This window comes from Chionomys nivalis, chromosome 18 (assembly GCF_950005125.1).
Source record: "Chionomys nivalis chromosome 18, mChiNiv1.1, whole genome shotgun sequence".
In the NCBI taxonomy this organism is placed as follows: domain Eukaryota; kingdom Metazoa; phylum Chordata; class Mammalia; order Rodentia; family Cricetidae; genus Chionomys; species Chionomys nivalis.
In genome coordinates this window covers 52,733,675-52,751,205 of record NC_080103.1, presented here as the reverse complement: position 1 = coordinate 52,751,205, position 17,531 = coordinate 52,733,675, and the positions used below count along the sequence as shown (strand labels likewise).

General features: G+C 38.9%; 1 protein-coding gene across 4 annotated transcripts in view; it reads right to left on the bottom strand.

Annotated features, from left to right (window-relative positions):
* Positions 1-17,531, bottom strand: part of Col24a1 (collagen type XXIV alpha 1 chain) — a 240,113-nt gene that overhangs the window by 101,677 nt on the left and 120,905 nt on the right. For all 4 annotated transcript variants that reach the window (XR_009058690.1, XM_057794063.1, XM_057794064.1 and 1 more), the window contains exons 25-31: positions 11,359-11,412; positions 8,295-8,348; positions 7,066-7,119; positions 5,142-5,195; positions 1,250-1,303; positions 989-1,033; positions 823-867 (exon numbers count right to left, since the gene is read on the bottom strand). Coding sequence is in view for 3 of the 4 variants with exons in the window: in XM_057794063.1 (XP_057650046.1) it covers positions 823-867; positions 989-1,033; positions 1,250-1,303; positions 5,142-5,195; positions 7,066-7,119; positions 8,295-8,348; positions 11,359-11,412 (360 nt within the window). In the remaining variant the exon portion in view is untranslated. The remainder of the gene's footprint in view (positions 1-822; positions 868-988; positions 1,034-1,249; positions 1,304-5,141; positions 5,196-7,065; positions 7,120-8,294; positions 8,349-11,358; positions 11,413-17,531) is intronic.

Here is a 17,531-nt window from a genome sequence, read left to right as displayed (position 1 = left end):
GTTCTTTCGGAATGCCTCCAGTTAATGACAAGACGCCAAACACAGCTCTTTTTCAGAACCTTCATTTATTTTCTCCCTTTTCAGTCTCCGGTATTTTAGAATTGATCATTGTCAAATACATCGCTATTATGGAAAACAACAGGCAGGGGGCAGCAGATTCCAAATAGGAAGAGGCAAACTTGTCACCTGTGACAACCACCACAAGCTGAAACGCATATATCCTGGCCTTTTCTGACTCCTCAGCTATAATCCATTTAAGTCATCAAATTATTTAAATTTAAGCCATAATATATATTCATCTGAAAAATCAAAGAGTCATTAACATTATGATTCAGAATGAAAGCAATTAAAATACTTAACACAGTTGTGTGCTAATTTATGTAATTATCACGTGTATATGTTTATGTATGCATTTTTAAAAAATATTTCTCTCCTCTTTCATGATAACAGTTACAGAAATGATTGATTCTCAGGGGAAAAGCTGTGCAAGTCTGGTAAGATGTTAGAAGGCAGGGAAATAAACTAACATATTTATAAAATACCAGAAACTCATGAAGCAGTATAACAAGAAAGCAAGATGTGTGTGGCTCTCCACTCCAAAGGACAAAACAGCACTCAAGATGAGTAAGAATGAAACTAGGTGAGAGGTCACAGAAGCTTCTCGTATTCTCCATTATGTCCTGCTGCAGTTAGGCGCCTTACCACTTCATTTTCAAAGGAGTTTCAGAGAAAAATTAGTCACAATGAAAATGAAGTAAAAGTGACAATTATCACATTGGCTCAAAGATTAATGATAATAACACATCAAAGACAAAAACTTACTGGGTTTCCTTGAACTCCCCTCTCCCCTGGGCTTCCAGTCTTGCCCTACACATGGAGGAAAAATTCTTAGGTCACATAGTTCTTTCTCAAAGTAGCACAAGAAAAAATGTAAAAGGTAGGGAGTAAAAAAACATTCATACTTAAGGAGAAATGGTTTATTACTCACGGAAAGACCCTGAGGCCCTCTTTTGCCTTGATTTCCTTTTTCGCCCTAACAGAATATCAACGTCAGATGGATTGGTCAGAATTTGAGTCATGGTCTTACATATAGTACCACTCAGAAATCAAGGCATCATCAAATATGCAGCTCATTATTAAAAACTATGACTGGTATGCAGCAAAAATTATGCACACCATTATTTAGATATACAGGTTATAATTGTTTTGCAAAATATAATTGCACATGAAATGGAGAATCAGCAAGTACCTTGGCACCATGTCCTCCTTGATCTCCTGGAAGGCCATCTGGTCCTCTGGGTCCCTACAGATAGAAGAAAATAACCCATTTTCAGTTGAAATGTTCCTTTTAAAATATTAATCAAGTTCATGATTTAAAGATTCTATGCCATATAGTAGCTTAGATGAGTACAAGACTATCTACAAGAGTTTCTGGGATTTCTATAACCTGAGGTGATTATTTGCTCATCTTGTTTATTTTTTTATTACTCAGTAGTCCTCTGGGATTTATTCTTAAAATGATGCTTAAGTTTGCTTATAAGTGGCTGGGTTGTTTGCCTTAACCATCTCCTGGAGTTCCATTATTGTGGAATTGCAATTCTCTCTTTGCATCTTTAGAAAACGAACATTCAGGACACTGCACTCGCTACTGCCTACTGAACAGAAGTTACTAGAAGCCAGCAGGGGCACAGGATAGGTAGAGAAAGTCTATTTAAAGGCAAATCTTTCCGATATTTGCTCAGTAACTAACTGTAGAGAAGCCCCAGCTGCTCTCCTGTAGCGACGTCATGCTTTTTAAAGCATAACTATCTGAAGGGCTTTGCAGGGGACTTAATTCTGTGCCCTCCACATGAACTACTGTAGAAAAGAGATAGCCGTGTGGATACAGAACCACAAGCTTCTTCATTATGGAACCTATGGAATGCGCAGTTAAATCGCATGAAGAGTAAGTAACTGAAGGACCGGGAAGAGGAGTCCACAGGGAAGCAGACCTGGTACATTTGTCCCAGCAGTGGAGACACCATCTGAAAGAGCAGCGTCAGCCTCGTGGGCTTGTGAGAAGGACAGACAGATGGACAGAATGAGAAGATGTGTGAAGGATGGTGAGTCTTAGCTTGGCCAGGCTGGGTTGGTTGATGCAGAGAAGTGTCGAGAAAGCAAGGCAGTTGGTGACGGACGATTATATAACCTCCCCTGCCAAGTACTGATAGGAAGGGACCCGTGTTGGGGGCCCCATGGCTTCTCCTATATCCCACCAAGGTCCAGAACGTTATTATCAAAAGCTGTTTGCTACAGCAGGCCTCTCCAGGCTGGATTCCTGGGCTTCCTGCACCTCCAGGCCACTCAAGGCTTTGGAGGGAGCACTTGCGCCCACAAGGACCTGTTGCTCCACTCTTCCTGTTAAAGTGAAATCATATGCAACTACTCATTTGTATACTGTTTTACAGTAAAATACTCTTATGCAAGAATGATTTACCAGGATTATCACTGTTGTTATTATTATTATCCTGGTGCTGAACTCGGGGCCTCTAGCATAAACAGGCAGTTCATTACTGAACTACTGCTGCCCCCTGTTTCACACTCACTGTTTTGTTTACCAAGAGATGCGTCCGTGTTCACAGTGATAAAGAGAATCATGTGTAGTGTAAAAAAAATGTCTAAGTCAGGAGATCACATTAAGGTCATAAAGCCAAAAGCCGCCATGTGAGGTTTTGAAAACACTGTTCTAAGGAAGACTGTGGCTCTCTATGCTTCAGGTAAGAGTGAGCTAATGATCTAAAGGCATCTAAACCTGACAGCAGAGTAGGTTTCCCTCTGGTGGTAGACACATCCCGCTGGCTAATCCACACTCTTGATCAGACTCCTAAGACAAAATAAACTTTAGGACAAGGCCCCAAAGAATTAGGAACACACTGTTATAACAGGTACAAAACCCAACATGATATTAAAAACCTAACAGCTTGAAAGTGTCTCATGGGTCTCTCATGAGTATGTTCTGGGTGAAAGCGTGCTACAGGAAAATAATACCCACACTTTCCCCTATGCCATTAGGAATGTCAAAACTGGCCATGGAGAGCCGGGAGAGGGTTCGTTAAGGCCAGAGTGAGAATTGAGTACTTCAACTCCATTAAACAAAAGCACATTTCATATTTGAAATGTAGGTAAGCGTATTAAACAGTTAGCCAGGCTCATGAGTGATGCATTAGGTGTTGGGCCTGCTATTTCATACCAATATTAAAATTAAAAGAAGAAACCACAGTCAACTAAAATGTTATCATATATTAATACTTCATTTACTTAGGAAGACTTTTATGAGAATCCTAAACCCATGTCTATGACCTCTGAGGTAAATTTTGATAGGCTGAGTGTCCATGAGTGAAGGAAATACTGCATCTGCAGGACAGATGGACTCAATGTATTTATATGGTCCTGAAGCAGGATGTGGATCTTGGTATGACCCCTATTAAATTTTAACTCACATGCCTAACTAATGATGCCGATGCTGTGCAGTCTTCTTCCTGGCCCTTGCTCTACACAGCTGGAACCAAATGATCCGCTGAACAAGATTAACACTAGCATGGCTCTTAAGGGAAAGGTTTCTGATATAAACTTTTTAAAAAGTCTATCATGTGGGATGTTTTAGCTGTTGCCTATCTCTGAGCTTTAAAACAAACTACCGAAGGCCACTTTACCTTAAGGTGACAGGCAGTTCCTTGAAGGGGCCAATTTACAGAGTGTTTATAACTATATAGGTTTCAATTTTCCAGAGAAAGGCTTAAACTCATACATATTTCCATCATAGTTGTCCCTGCAGTCCATCTCAGTCTTAAGCAGCATGGTCTCAATAGCTAATTCTTCAGCTGCCTGCCTCTCCATACCTCTGCTCTAGAGAGTGCTGAACTAGGGACCTCATGATAGAAGACTTAGTTCAAGCCCGGGTGAGTAGGTGAGGTCCCTTTGCTTCTATCACTCCTCCAGCACGGAAGGCAGTGCTGGGAAGATAGCAGGGGTTCATTTTTTATCACTTATCCTCAGAGGTTAACTGTGTATATGAAAGGCAATGGTTTAGGCTGTGCTGATGCCTAGCTAGCTTCCTGTCAGGCCAAGCCACCATCATCTAGGGCTAGAGTAGTGGATGTGTTAGCTTACATCATCTATGCGAAGAAAATATTTTCTGAATTGCATGAAGTGCTTTAGTGATAAATGACTTCTCTGCACTCAACTATTCTCTCGCTAAACATACCAGCTAGCAGAACGGTTAATATGAGCAATTTTAAACATAAAGGGTATTTATGTAATAGTTTAGTATTTATGACTACCTCTTATGGTTATCTCTCTGTCTTTTGCACCTATGTAATAGGCATGGTTATACAATCATCCTACAGAATGTTGCAAGAGTTTTCATGATGCTATTATGTTCAGCTTACTTAGATGTTGGCATTGTGGCCTCCTTGATTTATTTTCCTTCTCCTTAGTGGGTTTTAGTACTCCATGGTATTTAACAGTTTCTAGACCATAAGCCACAAATTTGGAAAGTCCACTGTGGTCTGAAACCTACGGGGTAGTTTAGATAGAATCCTCTGGGCTACTAGTTAAGTGCTATATAAACTGTAAGAAATCAGCAAAGCTTGGGTAGATGTATGGTGGGTTATGGTGGGTTGTCAGCAGGCAAAATCTCCTAGGAATGGTCTTACCAATGGTATTAGTATGACCATTCGGGAACAGTACAAATCTCCATATAAATAGGAAGAGCAAATAAGCATTATGATCACCGTATGGGCTCAGAATACAGGTATCTAAGAGTGGGGTTTCCTTTCTGGGTCCTATCATACAAAGTAATAACAGGTGTGCCAGAGGAATTGATTCCTTTAGCTTTTGGGGTGGCATCAGAGAGTGGGCCTGAGATCTTGAGCCAGACATCTTTCCTACTTACCTCAATAGACTGGATCAATAGTGTGTCTGTGCGTGGGGGGGGGGTGTTGATATATACATTAGTTACTATAGGTAGTCCACCTAACAGCATAAAAACAGCAAAATCCTGACAAATGTTAGCATGGTTCTAGAAGGTGTAGAGCTGGCTTTGTCAAATACATCAATATGAGGTGACTCTCTTGAGGTTACCATACTTTTGTGGTACTTACCCTTTGTCCTTTAGGACCCGGGCTCCCAGGTGCTCCTCTCGCCCCAACAAGACCCTACACATTGAAGATGAAAAATTTCAGACACCAAATTCACAGCACCTTTACCAGATCAGTAGTTATACCTTTCTTATGTGATGCATTTCTAATGATGGATTTTAAAAATGATATTCATTAGACTCCCTACAAATAAATTTTAAATAATCAATACCATGTGTCCCCCTAATGTTCTGCTTTTAAATATCCCACTTTTTGGAAAAATGTCAATTCTGTGTGGAATGTATTGGAAGGATTTAATATTCATTGGACAAATAGTGCCCAGGAGGAATGCACGTGAGCAACAGAGGAAGGAGATGTCCACTCAGCCAGTCAACCCAGCCTGCTATGCATGGTCCACCAAAGAGGCAATGGCTATTACTGTTACAATTTCTTTGTTATTACTAAAGATATCGATTAGAACCCCATGTGTAAAATTTGCATATTTTCTTAGCCCATGAAAAATGCCATAAATAATTTTAAATTCGTATCTCAAAAGTAGTTTATAATGGAAGTTAAGTTGCCATATTAAAGTCAAGCTTAATGTTTTATTAAGTCTCCTATAAAGATTTATTAGAAAATAGCACAAATATAAATGTGTAGAAGGCAGTTCTTGACAATGCGATCATTTAGCCAAACAAAAATAGTATGTTCCCCATGTGCTCTTCATAGCTGTGGGCTTTTGACCTGGTTTACAATACCAGACATGAAATCCCTCCTGTGTAGCAAACTTCAGCTGCAATCACAAAGCAGTTGGTTCTCCTGTAACCACCATACCACTATTGCACCAGTGGGTACAGTTTGCAAAGCCTAGAGTTGGTCAAGACCTTCAATTCTTTTCTCCATCAGCAATCCGCACAGCACCTTCTAACATAACACTATGAAAGCTAGCCAGCAGTGACTTTTCTGGTCCATTTGAGATTAATCTATGTCCTGCAGCCCGAATGCATGGTGTCTTCAATTCTCTAGTCTTTCCTTGTTGTCATGGTGAGTAACAAGAGCAATGGTGACACCCTGCTTTGGGTGTCTTTGGGGCCTCCCCGACCAAACACTCATAGAAAGACATCCTGCTCCTGGCACTGAGATTTTCGTTTAACAACCCACGTTTTCTGTTTCGTTATGACCTTTAGGTAGATAAAAATGGATCAAATTTCAGGATCTGAAGTTTAATCATTCTTTTATATGAATGAGGACATTGACAACCGTGTTCTAGTCTTTCTTATTTTAGAAATCAATATGTCTATGAACATACAGAAAACAAGATTGCTTTTTAGAATGGAAGCACCATGAAACATAATATAAATAATTTTTGTAAGGGGAACTTCCATCCTGACATCACTGAGGTTGAACTTCTTCAGACTCATGCTAACACTATCAAACCATGACAAGCAAATGTTCCCTCTTTAGGAGCAAAATTTAATTATCTTTCTGAAAACAACAGATGGAATATATTTAAAGCCCAAGTTTTACTTACCAAAGGCACATTTCATTGAATTTCGACTGTTTGTTTGTGAATATTTGCATTTTTAAAAAATGTTAAAAAACATATGCTTGTGTTTTGTTAATTCCTCAAATCTCAGCTGTATTTTGGTTACTGATTCTATTTTCTTACAAAAGGAAAATTATATATATACATATATATATACATACATATATATGTACATTAGTTCAGGTTAGAGACTGAAATTGGTTACTATACATAGCAGGGGTAAGGAAATTCAAAGTATTGAGGAATATTTCAGAATGCTCATACAGTTTGGGTGACAAGCATCTCCATTACCTTATACATGACTGATTTTACATGAGACCCCAAAGAGAGCACAGTAAAAGCAACGGATTTAAGTTAAAGTAGACATTCAAGAAAGGATCACAGAGTTTGTTCTATACTTACAGGTAATCCCAGTGGGCCCATGGGTCCTGGAGCCCCAGGAGGACCTGGGTAGCCCTATGATTTAAATGAAATATGAAAGACATAAAATAAATTATTTTCCTTTAAGAAAAAAATTAGCATACTAAAAATGGTAACAAAAACAACAGCTTGATAAGATCATTTTTTCCTACCCACATTGAAGCTCAGGAAGTAGTCTACAATAGGACCACAAAAATTAAAGGTGTTTTTACATGGAAGTTGTGCATCCATTTGTTAGGTCCTTGCTTGGAAAAGAAGGTCACTAGGTGGCACTGCGTGTTGCAACACCAGGAAAACATCTTCCTCTTTCTGTGGGCGATGGTATCTTACGTGAGGCTATGCTCTGTGATGCATATTACGAATTACAGACTTGTAAGAGAAGTTAGAGAATTCCACAGCCAAGAAAGGTGGATGCAATTAGTCCCTCAACTTTTAGAAAGAACACATGGTTTATGGCACTAATGCTGATTTGGAAAGTGCCTTAGGAGGTAAAGATTCTTGAACTTGGTTGACTTAACACAGATGTTAGGTTTACTACCTGTCTCAATTATAAACCACTAAAAATAATCTCATGGTGCTCTTCTGATGGTGTAGAAATCAAAAATAAAGAGCAGGAGGCAGAATGAATTTGTAGGTGATGTTATGTGCCACCAGACATATATTTTCTGAAAGGTAGGTTCTAAAATGGATCACAGTCATCCTTTTAACTTCATATAATACTTACAGGCTATTTAATAAACTACAAATACAACCCAGATATAAAATTTATTGGTTGTCATTATCTTGATGATATAAGAAAATATGATAAATTTTTGGTGCTTATTCTGTAAAGTGCTAAAAAAAAAACCCCTCATATCAAAGGTGGTGGAAGAGAGGTTGAGGACATAGGCAATAGGAACTTTATTTGCACAAGAGCATGCAGAAAATTAATTAAATTTTTAAAATCCAGTATGGCTAATTATAGTCATTTAATTACTCTCCCACAACTATAGAATTCTTTTACTACATAATTTTACTTTTATGCTTTTTCATGGATACCATACTTTCATGCTTTTTGATACCATAGAACATCATTTTAGGATAGAAAACAGTTGAAAAGAAAATTTCAATGGAAATTTATTACCAAATAGCATTTTCACTTTAATTCTGGTCAAGTTGGGTCCTTAATGTAGGTTGTTGCAAACAGAGGTTTTACATCATTGAACTCTTACCATGACTCCCTTTTCCCCCTGGGGACCAACTGGGCCTGGACTTCCACGCTCCCCCTTTTAAAACAATAAAGGAAAAAAAAACAACATTGAGTTATGTCAATGATTGATGTGGGGTTAGAAACAGAAGCCACCAGAGCCATAACTTATATGCATACCTCATGTTCATTTTTAATATCTTTGAAACTTATAAAGTTTTCATGTTTAAATTCACAGCTACGAATCTTCTAATACAATAGTCTCTCGTTTGCAATCTTACTTAAATGAAGATAGACAATATGGATAAACGAAGCTCTTGTAAGAAGCATGTAACTTGCTAAAGTTTCACAAATGAGAATTCTTTTGACTTTTATTGATTACAAAGCATGAAATTCCTGAAAACATCAAGCATACTGAAAAAAAATGAGCTTTATCTATAGAACAATTGATGAAATTATTTCCCTGGTCTGTGGAGCTAGTGCAGAACTGCGGATCTCATTCTGGAGGGTCGTGGGAATCAAGCCTTCACTAGAAAATTAAGACTAAATGTAGTTACATTAAAATTCCTTGCATTCTCAAAATCTCAACTCATTGACAATATCAGAATGAAAAATGACAATTAAAGTAGATTTTTGTATGTTGTTATATTACTAATAAAATCATGAAGCGTATATTAAGAACTTACATTACAAAGTTAAACTTGCATTCTCCTCTCAAATAACTATAGATTGGTTATTAGCAGAGGTGAAATAGAGAAATACTGAACTGTAAACTGTGAATAGTTCCCACACAGGAAGGATTAGAGAGATGTAGATGGCTTCCTAAGAGGAGGGGAAATTATTTAACAGAGCCAGGGGTTTGCCTGTGAACAGAAGCCTGGGATGGAAGAGATGCATGAGCGTGAGACTGAACGCAGGGCAGACGCTTAGTAAATGAGTTCGAGGAAGAGAGAGTAATTTGGAAGCTTAGTTTTCTGGTTCAAAACTGGAAGAATTATGGATTAGTTTTTCTGATCATACTTCTGCACTGCCCACTTCGTACTTGCTTTTCAGATTACATCTTCACAGCCAGAAGGGTACCCTACCCTTTACAAATTAGAAACAAATACATAATTAGTCATATTTAAACATCTTTAGGAGATTCGTTAGAGGTAACGTGTTATATTTTTGAATACACTTTCCTTTTACCAGCATATGTTCATTGTACAAAGTAATGATTTTTATCACTACATTTCCAAAATGAGGTAGCATACCTTGGCCACATGCTCATACTTTCTTACTGTTTCTTGTGTTTCCTTCCCCTTTTCCTCCTACATCCCTGGTGGTCTCCCTTCTACTCCTACCAAATTCCACACTTGAGAGAAACCATGCTTTGGTTATCCTTTCAAGCCTCGCTTATTTCTCTTAACACGATGATCTCCATTTCCAGTCACTACTTGCAAATGCATAATTTCGTTCTCTTTTATGTGTATTTGAGATTCTAAATGTCTCTTGGATGCACACATCTTTCCCTATATTTGGAATAATATAGCTTTTTTTGCACAGCTTGAGCAAAGAGATTTCTTGTGCCTGTAGTGCATAGTTCAGCTCTTGAGAATCTTTGTTTTCACCTCATGACTGTGTCCCAAAGCTCTTGAAAGCCATGGTCATTCACGGTCATGACTGCTTTTCTTTCCTTTGCTGCCTGAATGCAATCATTCCTTATTCATACTTTCAATCTGTGGAACGTTTTTCCCTGCTTACTCTCATTTAATGGCTGTGTTTTCCATAGCTTAAAATTTTGCTTTACGGTGCCCTTTATTACCAAAGTTCCTGTATTCCTCCCGAATCTATCTACTACATTTGTCATCCTTACTACTAAATCTCTACTCTAGATCTTGAATTGACTGTCTTCCTCCATTGTCTGTTTGTTTGACTCCACTTTGAGGTCACTGGTCACTCTTAAAAGTAAACAATTTTGAAAGCTTTGCACAGCATTTCAACCACTACATTATTTTTGGATTCAGTTACTGAGGAGCTGTTAACTTTTGTGGGAGTCATATTGCCTTGTCTTTCCATTTGTCTTGTGTTTCTATGTAAATATTTTTGCCTTTGTTGGGATATCCCTTCTGGTATTATGTTCAAGTCTTCTTAGTGGGTAATTTTATCTTGAGCTCTCTAACTCCACCACTACCAGAGGACAGGAAGTAGATGACAACAGAGCAATGCAAAAACAAACCAGATATTTAAACCCAGCAAAAAACCAACTAGAAATGTCAACTATATTCCCTTAAGGAGAGAAAAGAAAGGAGCTAAGATACTTACAGACTAAGATGAGAATTGAAAAGCTATTCAAGTTAACATTATTAATGATTAAGTAATTAAATGAAGGTGGGCAGTGAGTGAAAAGACAGATTAAGCAACAATGGAAAGAGAGAAAACGTATGTGTTGACCACAGAAGAAGAGATACTAAGGGTAAGTAAACACAATAAGAGAAGCACAGGGCAAAGCCAAATACTCAGAGAGAAAACAAAACCAATCAGTAGTTCCCCCTTACTGAGGAGCAGAGAATGAAGACACTCTGCTCTTGTCCTTCTGCAGTTTACTTAGTATTGGGAATGGGCTGGGGGTATTGAGTAGTGTTCTTTCTGCAGCAGATAAGCTATAGCAGCTAAAGCAAGGCTGTTCGCAGGCTGATCCCATTGGGCTTTTTATGGGTTTGATAGCTACTGCTGTGATCTCTATTAGGATAAAGTATTGCGAGCGCACAGGACCAGCCATATAGGAAAGCAGGACCCTCCTTCAGCTGTTGCTGCCATTTGAGCCTGTGGGCACCTGGCTGAATGGTCCCTGGTGCCAGAGGCACTCTATTCGTGTAGTCACGAGTATGGGAAATGTCCAAGCAGCTTCTGTGTGTTCACCAAGGGTCTCTGGGACTCTGATGTTCTGCTGTAGGTGTGTAGACACACAGAAAAGTGCTTAGTGTCTCTAACTCTCCATCCTCTAGGTCCCCTACCAGGACAGTGAGTGCGTTCTAATCAGTTAACATAAAATAAGGTTGAAGTTAGCTAGGAGTTCTTAATACAAAATAAAATAACAAAGGAATTACCTTTTCACCCACGCTTCCAGTTATTCCTACTTCTCCGGGTAAACCAACAGGTCCCTTGTTAAAAAAAAAAGAATAACAGAAAGTATGTATACATTACATCACTCTTGTAGCATGCTGGTTTAAATCTCCTATAATTACTGTTTCTATCTACTTCATCCTAATATTTCTGGGGGTGGGGAGGGGAATTCTTTGTAGAATTGGTTCATAGTCTAGGGTTTCACATGAGAATTAATTGATTCAGTCAGGCAAAAATATCTAAATAAAAACTTAATGCATAACAGACACCTTGTTGGAAGACAAGGCAGTCTCTGTGCTTATGACCTAATAATCAGTAGGATGCTATATAACTATATCTGAGCTTTCATATCTACTTGTTGTGATATGTTACCATGAAATCATTTTTGTGATTACCTTCTTTGAAAGTATCTTAATACCCATTCATGCTCATTTATTTTTTCAGTTGTACAAGGATTTGATGTCTGTTCTGAGTGGCACTGGTTGCTGATGTAAGACAGATCCAGGCCCTGTCTTGCTGTCATAGTTAGCTTCAGCTATCAGTTTGACACAATCCACAGTCACTTGGGCAGAGGGAACTCAATGGAGGAATTACCTCCATATGCCTGGCCTCTGGGCATGTCTATGGGGGCATGTTCTTAATTGTTAATTGATGTGGTAGGAGGGTAGGACTGGGTTGTATAAGAGAGTTAGCTGAGCAAGCCTGAGAAACCAAGCCAGCAAGTGACGTTCCTCCATGGCTACTGCTCCAAGCTCCTGCCCTGGCTTCCTTTGATGATGGGACTAAAAGCTGCATATTAAATAAGCTCTCTCCTTTCAGGTTGCTTTTGGTCATGGTGTTTAATACAGTAACAGAAATTAAACTAGGAACACTTGATGAATCAAGACATCTTGTAACATGGAAGGAAAACCATTAACAGTTATAAGTTATGACATAGCTCATAAAAGAAATAATTACAATGCCACAGAATGAAAGAGAAGGCATTTTAGCAGGGAGAGTCTGGGAAGGGATGAAGCCAGACATTTAATCTGTAGCTTGAGTAGGAAGAGATCAGCCAGCAAAATGAAGAAGAGAGCAGGGATTCCAGGCTAGCATACAGCCTGAGCGAGGAACACAGTAGTAGGGACAAAAGACGGAAGGCCACCAGCACGACTTGGGCTCTCTCTGTGTCTGTATTGTGTATGCTTATTATTCCTTCTTTAATCAATATGGATAGCAAAAGAACAACATAGAGTAAGTGTTTGAGTAGGAACGCACCCCTGCTCTTTCTTCAATTGCAAGGAATTAATAATTTTTTACTTTTAAGAACACATGGAATTTTTCAATAGCTACCAAGTATAGAACTGCCTAGATAGCATTTTATATAATGTATATTTATAAATACAAAGCAGTGAAACATGACCAATGGGTGGCTGGACTGAAACTAGCTTAGTGTGATTTTATCCATCCACGCAAGCCCATAGTCATATCTGTTTCCATATCTAGTGGGTTGATTGTCACATGATCCTGGATACAGCAACATGTATGAGGCACTTTGTGTGAGAGCGTGACCTCATCATCACAGCCACTGACTTTGGTAGTGTTAATTGGAGTCTCCTGTGACAGATGCAGTAGATGGGTTTAGCCGAGGAGATTAAATTGTATGTGTAAGCTTAGGCTATCATTTAGTGCTTGGAATCTTACTATTCCAGTAGGCTTGGATTGTGATTTTTACATTCTTAACAATGTACATGTTTTATTTTCATCTTTTCTATTTGGATCTTTAACACATCTGGAGTCTCATTGTCACAAGACTTAGGATGAGGCAGGAGTTGTGCTTCTGTCCTTGTAGTGACTCAGTCCTCACACAACTTATATATACAAATATATATATATATAGTAAATATACACACATATACTTACATATATAATGTGAATATGTATGATACATATATAAATAAATATAAATATAAATATAAATATATATATATATATATATATATACTGCTGCTGTCCTCTATTGATTTATGGTACCATTCTTAGGCATAGCTTATTTCTCATATTTCTATTGTATTCCAGTGCTAAATTTTCTGTTTTTTCCCTTTATAAATTTCTCTCACTTGTCTTTTTTTTCAAATGCTTCTATATATGTGTTTAACTGTCCTTAACAAAATAAGTAAGCCAAGAGAGGTTCGAGTTACTCCTAACAGCTGAGAAACATGGGCTTTAAATCCATTTGGTCTATATCAACATTTAAAATGAAACAACCCACACATTTGGCAATAGTGGGTGAATCCATTTTTATTTGAAACCCATCACATTTTCATTAAATTTAACATGCTACTGATGCACCTATATTTTTATATTTCTAAAAAGAAAAATTCCAATAAGCAAATGCAATTCGTCAGTGATTTTAAGAAATATTCCATTTTCAAATGTTATTATGAAAAAAAGGCATGCTGAGTTGTGTTATTCAAAATGTTCACTGATTATTTATGTCGAGGAATTACACATCCCTGTGCTATTTCTGTTAGGCTTACCACGCTTCTCATCATGGGAAGAAAATTACTGTCCATCCTGCTAATACTAGGCTTCTTTATGTAGCTTATTTAGAACAAAGAGAAGAGGTGAGGACATGACATTTGTCAAACTGCTTTTTAGAGGTCACAAACTAACCATGAACCAAAGAGGCTCTTTGTGAGCCTGAGCCCTAAGATCCAGATGGCTTGGAACAGACACAGGCAGTTCCCAGAGGCTAGGGAGCAAGTGAGAAAGAAATCTTTGCTATTGCTAACCATTGATATTTTGAAGCTGTGTTTCATTGCAGAGTAATTTAGTTACTCTGACTGAGGCAGGGTACAAAGCCAGTAAGATATGGTGCTTGTTTACATGAGAACCCGATTTCCTCACTCCTTTCTATCCCACGTAACAGCAGTCCCAAGGGAGTGGGGAATTACTTCAGTTAAAAAGCTCAACTTTCTTAATCACCTTAGACACATAAGTAACAAATACTCTTCATCATCTTACAACAGTCAATTTTGTCTTTATTTTGATCCAGTGGCTAATATTTTCCCAAAGATACAATGAATTAAATTATGCATTGATATAAGGTTGGAAAACTTGAATTTAGCTCAGATCGTTTATGCAAAAAAAAAAAAAATGTCTTTCAGAAATGGTCGTAATTACCAGAACAATGCAGCATACACACCACTAACAAGGCAACCACCATCCACAGTAATAGTAAAATGAACAAGAAGAGGATCTGAATAATGAGTACTTGGAGGTGAGAAGAGAAAACAAAGTAAAGAGTTGTCTTGGAGGAGAGTGGGAATGTGCAAAGAAAGCCAAGGAGCAAAGGTTCAAGGGAAGAAAAGCATCATTGTTAAGGAAGAACTTTGAGAGAGTGACAGAATTTGACATTGTAGTCAATGATGACCTCCAAGGCCAACTTCCGTAGCTCCTGCATATTTGGACGTGACTGCTGAAGGGTTAACAGTGTCCATGTGAAGGAAGCATGGAAAACCGCTTGTGCAGTCAACTCTCTTGAGAAGTTTGGCAGCCGAAAGGAGACAGAATTACTATTGGAGACAATAGCTTGTAAAATTATTCTATTGAGAACAGGATTTCTGTTCTGCCAGACAACTGAGAGAAAGTTCATCTACGACAGAGGTACACTGCTGAGCACAAAGCCATTATACTTAAGATATATTTCCCCAAAGCTTCACAGAGTGATTTAAAAACAAAAAACCTGATATGCAAGCCTAACCCACAGTAAGTGGGTGGGACCAATACATCTGTAATTGTAAGGCAATGCTGGTGGGTTTAATCTCCCCCCATGAGCTATCTCCTCGCCAGCACCCCATCTCTAAACAGCCTCCTTGCACTGAAAATTCTTTACAGGCCATAAACTCATGCTGGGAGATGTGTATCAGCCAATGACTCCTAAATGCTCCTCTTGATCATCATCATCTTCATCATCACTATTATTATTGCAAACACCTTCCAAAAGCAAAGGTCTCAGTGCCCTGACTTGTTTTTGTATTTATCTAAGAAACAGGCACCCCATACAAGTGCAATCTAGGACAAGATACAACTCAGAACCAGGAACAAATGTATTTTCAGTTTTCAAGCGCTCAAAGGCTAACTGGGTATAAGTGGGCATAGCTGCAATTCATTTCAATTGATTACCCATGGATACCAGAATAGAAAATGAAACTATCCTGACATTGTTCCTTTCTATTCATTCTTTTTCATCAAAAAAAGGTCTGGGAAAAATGTCCACAAGTAGAATGATGAAGCTGGATTCCTGTCTCACATTCTGTATAAAATTCATCTCCAAATGAATTAAAGGAAGGCCTCCATGAGACCTGAAATTTGGAAACAGTGACAGGAAAAAGTAGGGGAAGCCATTCGGGGAACTGACATGGCCAAAGACCTTCTGAACAGGATCTTGCTGCTCAGGAGGTAATGTCAGCCGCTGACAACTGGGGATTCATGGAACTAGAATGTCTCTGCACAGCAAAGGAGACGGCTAAACCAGTGGACAGTTAGCTTACAGAAAGAGAAAACATGTAGGAGGAACATTCTCCACCGTCACAGCTTTCATATTGCTGACCTGGTTCTCACATCACATAATCCTCTTAAAGTAAATGACCTAAAATAAGAAACCCTTCCTTCCTTCCTTCCTTCCTTCCTTCCTTCCTTCCTTCCTTCCTTTCTTTCTTTCTTTAGAATTCCAATCAAAAGTTTTATTTGAAAGAAAGAAGAAAAGGCGTGTTTTGAATGACAGGAAGCAGAGGTCCTCCTCGGGCTTCCAAAGTCAAAAGTACAAACTATCCTCTCCCTCTCTGGACAGTGGCAATTAGGACCTGACCCCAACCTGGGGCCACCACCCCATGCTGACTCTGCATGTCCTAAGAACCCTAAATTTCACAAGTCACTATCTCCTTTCCAAATGGCTGTGCCCTTTAAGACAACTCTCTTGAAGGCAAGAAAAAAAAGTCAGAATTTTTCAGAAGCATTCTCTCTGGAGGCCTGACTAGGGCTGGCTCCTGGAATTTGTTTAGCTCAGCACTTTAGCTAAGCATGGTTTCTTGTACCCCTGTTTCTGTAGGTCAGAAACTATAGGTTAGCTATGGACTGTATCAACAGCTCTGGCTCAGAATGCTGGCACAATTGCAGTCAGAATGAGATGAATGAATTTATGCTTCTTATGACCTAGTCACGCAATGTCATGTCAACCACATCACATGCATTAACAGTGTATAAGTCCACCTTACATTCTCTCTCTCTCTCTCTCTCTCTCTCTCTCTCTCTCTCTCTCTCTCTCTCTCTCTCTCTCTCTCTCTCTCTTTCCCCCTTGCATACATGCACAGAGGCCAAGGAAATGGTCTGTCTCTATTCATCTCTGCCTCATTCCTTTAAGACAGATTCTCTCAGCCGGGCGGTGGTGGCGCACGCCTTTAATCCCAGCACTCGGGAGGCAGAGGCAGGCGGATCTCTGTGAGTTCAAGACCAGCCTGGTCTACAAGAGCTAGTTCCAGGACAGGCTCCAAAACCACAGAGAAACCCTGTCTCGAAAAACCAAAAAAAAAAAAAAAAAAAAAAAAAAAAAAAAAAAAGACAGATTCTCTCTCTAAGGCTAGGCTGGCCGGCCAGTGAGATCCCAGGATTCCTGTCTTTGCTCCCCAATGCTGGGATCAGAGTATGGATAGCCATGCTCAGATTTTTATTTTCACCTGGGTGCAGGAGATTTGAACTCAGGTCCTTCTGCTTTCACAGTAACTACTCCTCCCCACCCACCGAGCCACCTCCCCTGCCTCAAGGACATTCTCCATCCCCCAAAGAAGAAAATTACTCTTCTCTGAGGAAAGAATAGCAAAGGGCCGGGTGGTGGTGGCGCACGCCTTTAATCCCAGCACTCAAGAGGCAGAGGCAGGCAGATCCCTGTGAGTTCAAGGTCAGCCTGGTCTACAAGAGCTAGTTCCAGGACAGGAACCAATCCAAAAAAAAAAAAAAAAGAAAGAAAGAAAAGAATAGCAAAGGTCCATAATGCATTTTTAGATCAGTCATAAAGACCAAATTCTATTGTTGGTTAGTTTTGATATTATATTAAATTTACTTTAATTCTTATTATTTACTTCCCATAGTTTTGTTAAGTTGAATGCATCTACAGAAA